Source organism: Protopterus annectens, chromosome 4.part1, assembly GCF_019279795.1.
Source record: "Protopterus annectens isolate FY-2018-M chromosome 4.part1, PAN1.0, whole genome shotgun sequence".
Taxonomy (NCBI): Eukaryota; Metazoa; Chordata; order Ceratodontiformes; family Protopteridae; genus Protopterus; species Protopterus annectens.
The window spans coordinates 532460320-532466365 of NC_056734.1; the positions used below are offsets into that span (position 1 = coordinate 532460320).

The 6046-nt window shown below is 36.7% G+C and overlaps 1 protein-coding gene across 1 annotated transcript in view; it reads left to right on the top strand.

The window, feature by feature from the left end:
- The window catches only part of LOC122801392 (C-C motif chemokine 20-like), a 69135-nt gene extending 63882 nt beyond the window's left edge, over positions 1–5253 (top strand). The window contains exon 4 of the mRNA XM_044070916.1: positions 4418–5253. Coding sequence (XP_043926851.1) covers positions 4418–4451 — 34 coding nt within the window. The 3' untranslated portion in view covers positions 4452–5253. The remainder of the gene's footprint in view (positions 1–4417) is intronic.
- Positions 5254–6046: the final 793 nt, after the last annotated feature.

A 6046-nucleotide genomic window follows, 5' to 3' on the forward strand; every position in this document is an offset into this window, starting at 1 on the left:
ACTGTGGGTGCATATTTACATCTCTGTAGAGCACTTACACACACCCCGTGCACTCGCACACATTTCCTGTGCAAGTCGAGGGTGCAGCAGCATGCACTCATAAATATTTATGTGACACTGCTGCACCATCTTTAAGGAGGATGCTCAGTGCAAGGCTAAAACCTTCCTTGTGCTGAGCTTCATGAATCTCGGGGATTGTGTTGAAATAATGAGTATTGCCTTGTGTTTTGATTATTTATTTTTAAACCTTTTAACTGTGGCTGTTTTATGTAGAGATAATTTATGCTCTTTAGAGTACTTGCATGTATTTGGCGATACTTTATAAATTTTAATGTTCATCACACTTACTATTTAGATAACAGTAACACTACACAGTAGAATTGGTCACCCTTTGGGAAGGGCCTTATTAGTAGATGATAAGTATTGGTTGGTGGCAGTGATTTCTACCGTATAGTCTGGGCAGACGGGGGCACAGCTAGTGAACCTGTGCCAGCCTTCCCCAGGAGTGTCTGTGTGTTTGTATATAAATCATATCTCAATGTGTGTGTGTGTATGTGTGTGTGTGTGTGTGTGTGTGTGTGTGTGTGTGTGTGTGTTTCAGCTACTTTGGCAGGGACACAAAGCACTGGTTGGACAGAGAGGGTGCTAAAGGTTTTGGTTTGACCACTCGGCTGAGATCTGAACCCTATAGCTGTGCCAGTGAGGAGTCTTACTGGAGATCTGGAGATAAAGGGAGAAACCAGCACCAGAGTGACTGTGATCTCTGTGTGCTCTTAAGGGAAGTTGTACTTTACTGTGTGTGTGTATTTGTTATCCTGCCAATGTGGATGCCCCTCACTGGTGCTAGTGGTGAGGATTGAGGCTCCATGATTACTGGGCCAGTGCACAGATGTCACACTGGCATTGAATGCTGGTATTGCATTCGTAGTAAGAACTGAAATGTTGTGGTGCTCTGTGTATAGCATAACTGTAGCAGTAGGAGGGAAGACCTTTTTCCTATATACCTCCATTTAAAATTGGGAGGGGGTGCCAGATGGTATAGCAATGGTAGTAAGAATAGTTAGCTACACCTCTGTTTTGCAGCTTGCACATACACTCCTAGAACCTTACTGTGAGTACCATGGTAAAGCACACTGAGAAGTTTTATTTTACCTCTTAAAGAAATAAATAAATGAATTGTAATAAGAGAATAATGTAGAAAATCATGTAACTAAGGATATGTCTATGATTTTAAAAGATTGTACAGGGGAATAAGAAGGGATCTCTGAGGAAAGACATAATTAAGCATTAGCTATTATTCACTCAGGCATGTAGAAGTCATAGATAATTGGCACTGAACATATTCAACAAGGGCTAAGACATGAACAGTCATGCTACAAAAGTAAGGGCGACAGAGATAAGCTGACATATGGATGGACTTGGTGTAATAAAGGAAATGTTAAATTAAAATACAACAACCTTTCTTTCTGTGACTCTCTGTGGTGATGTCTAAAATTGGGATAATTACTATACACATGAGTAAGTGAGCTTGGATGCAATCAGCACAATTCTGTATATGATGTTGTCCATGCAGTATTCCATACACCTAAGTGGAAGGTAAGAGCAGAAGTTAAGACATCAGACAAATAAAACAGAATACATCTCATGCAAGACCAGATCCTGTGTCACGAGTAAAGGATCATAAAACTGCATAACTCAAGCTCATTTAGAAGTTACAGTCTCACAGATTTTATTATATGGGCTCCATAAGTAAATGAGATGTTAAGAACAATGTCAGCACATTGGAAGCAGTTTAAAAGTCTGTTCAGAGATTCTTAAGGCACCTTGTCTATGAGAATTTTAAGGATAGTCTGAAACAGAACAGAATTGATTTTACTGAATTTTTGAAGACGTTAAATACTAGAAAGTGTGCCAAAGTTTTTTGAGTTCTGTTATTAGGACAATGGATAAGGCCTCACATGGGAAACATTGTAATAGGTTACTAAGTAATCTACATATGCAAATGATTCAGAAAGAACTCTATGAAAGCAGCCGACCTATGAACAGAGAAAGTTAAACAACCTACAGTATTACCTCAGAAAGAACTCTATACCGACAGCCTACATATGACTAGAGAAAACAAGAGAACCTGTAGTATTACCTCAGAAGGAACTGTAAACCAACAACCTATCTACGAATAGGGAAGCACAAGAAGCCCTAGTATTAATCACTAATAACTTGCTAATATGACAGGTGATACAGTGTGCAGGCAGCCATTTTATTGGACTTGTGTAAACTGAAGGTAATAATTAGGTAACTTCTATTGCAGTATTCATCATAGACTAGTCTGGCCAATCTCTACAGAAGTATTCAGTGGTATCATAGCTCACACAGCATGATAAGGTTTATAACTTCATCACTAGAACATAATCTGTGGTAAGTTTTTACCACTGGTTAATTTTTAAGTGTGAGTTACACATAGGTACTGCAGGGTACATTTTTCTATTATATTGTGCTAGATACATACAAATGTTGTGAGCAAATGGCCAGTAGTAGGCATGAAATTTTTTTTTTCCAGAATATTTGCCAGTCCTGGTATGTCAATAATGTGCCTATTTTTGGAGAACTGAATGTTTTAGTATTCAGAATTTGTAAATCATACCACACATTACTGGTAATGCTAAAGATGTGCATTACTGAAGCAGATGTTTCAGATACTGCTTGTTTTGGGAAAAACTGTCCACAACAGCTGCAGTTTCATTTTTCTTAGTAGCAACCAAACTGAGAACACACTTTGTACATGAGTGTCATATGGGCAATGGCACTCGGTACGAGTCAAAAATTACAAGTAAGCTATGCGGCTTATGTGCTAGGTAAATGGAATATTTTGTCACATGTGGCAGTGCAGAGTTCTATCTCATTTTTGCTGTTGTGATGGACAGTTATCTGCAAATAAGTATATCCTGAAAAGGAATACTATTTTGCTTATGTATGTGTCATGTTAAGTGGACTTGGACAGCAGTTTATGTAAGGAAATTGTGACCACTGCATTGCTGTTTTATTTTTCCTATATTAATTTGCTAACTCGGTGGTGGTGCTGCGGTAGCATTGTCACCTCATAGTAAGACGCTGTCCAGTTTGATTCTCAGCTAGAGCGTCTTCTGCGTGGAGACATGCGTGAATGGGCGTACCTTCGTTGAAGGTTGTGTGTCAGGGCTGGTAACTCGGCACGTAAAAATCAATTACTAATCATTAGCAGACCGGAGTTCTGCTGTGGCGACCCCTAACTGGGAAAAGCCGAAAGACACAAATTTGCTAACTCAGTAAATCTAGATGCAAATTTCCCTTCAGAGACACTTGAGAAGCATCCCCTGGTTAACTCACTCAGAGTAACACTATAGGCAAATGGAGACTGAGGGAATCAAACCCTGGGCTGCAGGACGATGTGCATTATTAGCTGTTATCCTTACTCATATGTGCATTATCAGTGCTTATCCTTAATAATATGTGCATTATCTGCTCATATCCCTAATCATATGTGCTTTTAATCTGTGTTATCAAAAGTTGTCACCTAGACATTATAACTGCTATGTTAGATTTTAAGTATGTCTACCTCATTCAGTTCTTTGTGCTATCAGAAACGAGCCTTAGACATTCATTTATTAACAAGGTAAGTCCCACTATGCAGAGATGCCATTTGTTAGAAGTTATCCTGCAGCATTGGTCTGGTTAAGTGTCTTGCTGAAAGTCATAGTGTGCAAAAGGAGACTAAATGAATCAAAGCCATCACTAACAAAGTTTTTTTTCAGCTGCCTATTATATTAAATCTTCCATTCTAACCTGTTTAATATAGAGATGAACTTCAGTCATTCATCTCAATGAAGGAGCAAGAAGGATAAATTAATTTTCTGAAAATTTCAGTAAAATAACAGAGCCACACACAGACAACAAAAAAGCACTTGCAGTAGTTCAAGAACTCTTACAGTTTAAAGCACCAATGAATAGTGTCTTTAGAATTATATAAACATCAGTTCTGGAAAAGTATTTTTTTATGTAACTGAAAAGGACTTAAGTCAGCACAAAATAGTCTGCTGATGTCATTCACAGTAAGGTGGTAGGCCAGGGTTGCTGCTAACAAACCTAAATAGGCACATCTGATTAGAAAGGAAAACATTTTGGCAGACATTTACATCTAAGAAGTTATGGCAGCTCTGATAAACGGACTTAGAGTAACAGCTAAGATGGAAAGATATAGCATGACATTAGAAGAAAAAATATAAAATCGTACTATGAGCATAGACAAAGTCATGGATTTGAAAACTTTGCTTACAACCTTGACACCAGATTAATTGAAATAAGAGATATTATTTTTCTTACCTTTGGTTTTAACCTTTACACCAGCTTATTTGAAATAATAAGAGATATTTTTTTTTTACAGTGTGAAACTGAAGAATATGTCTAAAGCAAAATGAAGCTAGATTAAGAAGAAGTACTGGAACTGTTTTGAAGATACTGACAGCAGTGCAAAACACAAACTTTTACATTTCAGTTGTGCTTTAATGCTTATTACCTTATGAGATCTGCAGTTATAAAATGTATTTGAAGATAACTGGAGCTTGCAATAACGTGGTGTTAAATAGGTGACACCAATGGAAAAACATCTGCTCATTTACTTTACTACCTTATTAAACATTTAATACAGCATTTATATATATATTTAATTCCTGCAAATGGATCTTCTGGTAGGAAACAATACAATAACTGTGAATATAACATACTCACATAGTTGCTATGATTGTTTAAAACAATTATTTCAAATTGAAAACAAGTACAGTTCAGCAAAACATAATTCCAGAGGGGAAACATCTCCTTATCTGAGCATCATATTCTATAGGACCAATACTACTTACTGCTACTACTGTCTGCTGTTACTGTGTTGTTAAACAGTCATGTTGTTATTTTTTGTATTTGTATGAGCTGTATGCACTTTGAGACTGAAGCAATGACATTTCTTTCAGCTTGCACTGTTGTGTGGGTCTAAATGACAATAAAGTTTATTCTGACTTTGACTAGGCAAAAGATCATGAGGACCATAAGATGTCTAAAAAATATATACCTTTAAGCAGACACTTGAAAGCTTGTAACCCATTAAAGGAAAGACAGTCTGGCAAATGTAGCTTTCTGCAGTGACATTTTACTGCTGTATCATTTCCAGTCATTTTGTTATTTTTTTCCAGCACTGAAATGAATAAATATGGATAGTACTTACTAACATTCATTAGTAATTTGTATACATTTCCCATGATGTGCTGCATTATAAGATATCAGTAGTTGTGTTATGCAGGTAAGTGTCTTTTATGAACAAATACATGTATTTTTATTTTATTTTTAATTTTCTTCCCTGTCCAGTTCTATTAAGTAGTGAGTGAATGTAGCAGGAGGACTAGCAGACATTAGTAAGAAATGCCCTCAGAAGCTCGGCATGGTTTAAACAGCATGCGTCATTTTAATCTTAACCCACTATCTGTCAAAGCCTCAGTTATGCAAAGAATGAGAAGTGTTTTAGGGTACAAGGTAACTGGAAGAACATATACGATCATTCTGCATAAGAAAATAAGACAGTGTTCCCATTAATGGGTATTATTAGATGCTCCGGTAGTAAGCGCTGTGATATCCTAGCTATGTAAAAAGTAAACTGCTGAATTTATATTTTCAATAATGTGCAATGAATCTTGAGGTTGTCATTAACTTCTAAATGTTATACCAAAGAATTTTATCCTGTCATAAAAACAGAACTTTGACTTAGACCAGATATTTAATTTTAGTAGACAGCATGTTAGACTTTCATCAGAAACATTATGTTGAAATCATCACCCTAAGTCTATGCCAACTGTAAGTTTGGACAGTGCTTCTAATTCTCTGAATTTGGAATAGCATATCAGCATTTGATAAAAAAAACTCATACCTCCTCCCCTGATATGTCGTTAATCTCACTTGCTCTAAAACTATTCTCTTATTCTAATAAATATGGCATTCCTTTGATGGAAAATCCTTTATTCCCAGCCTG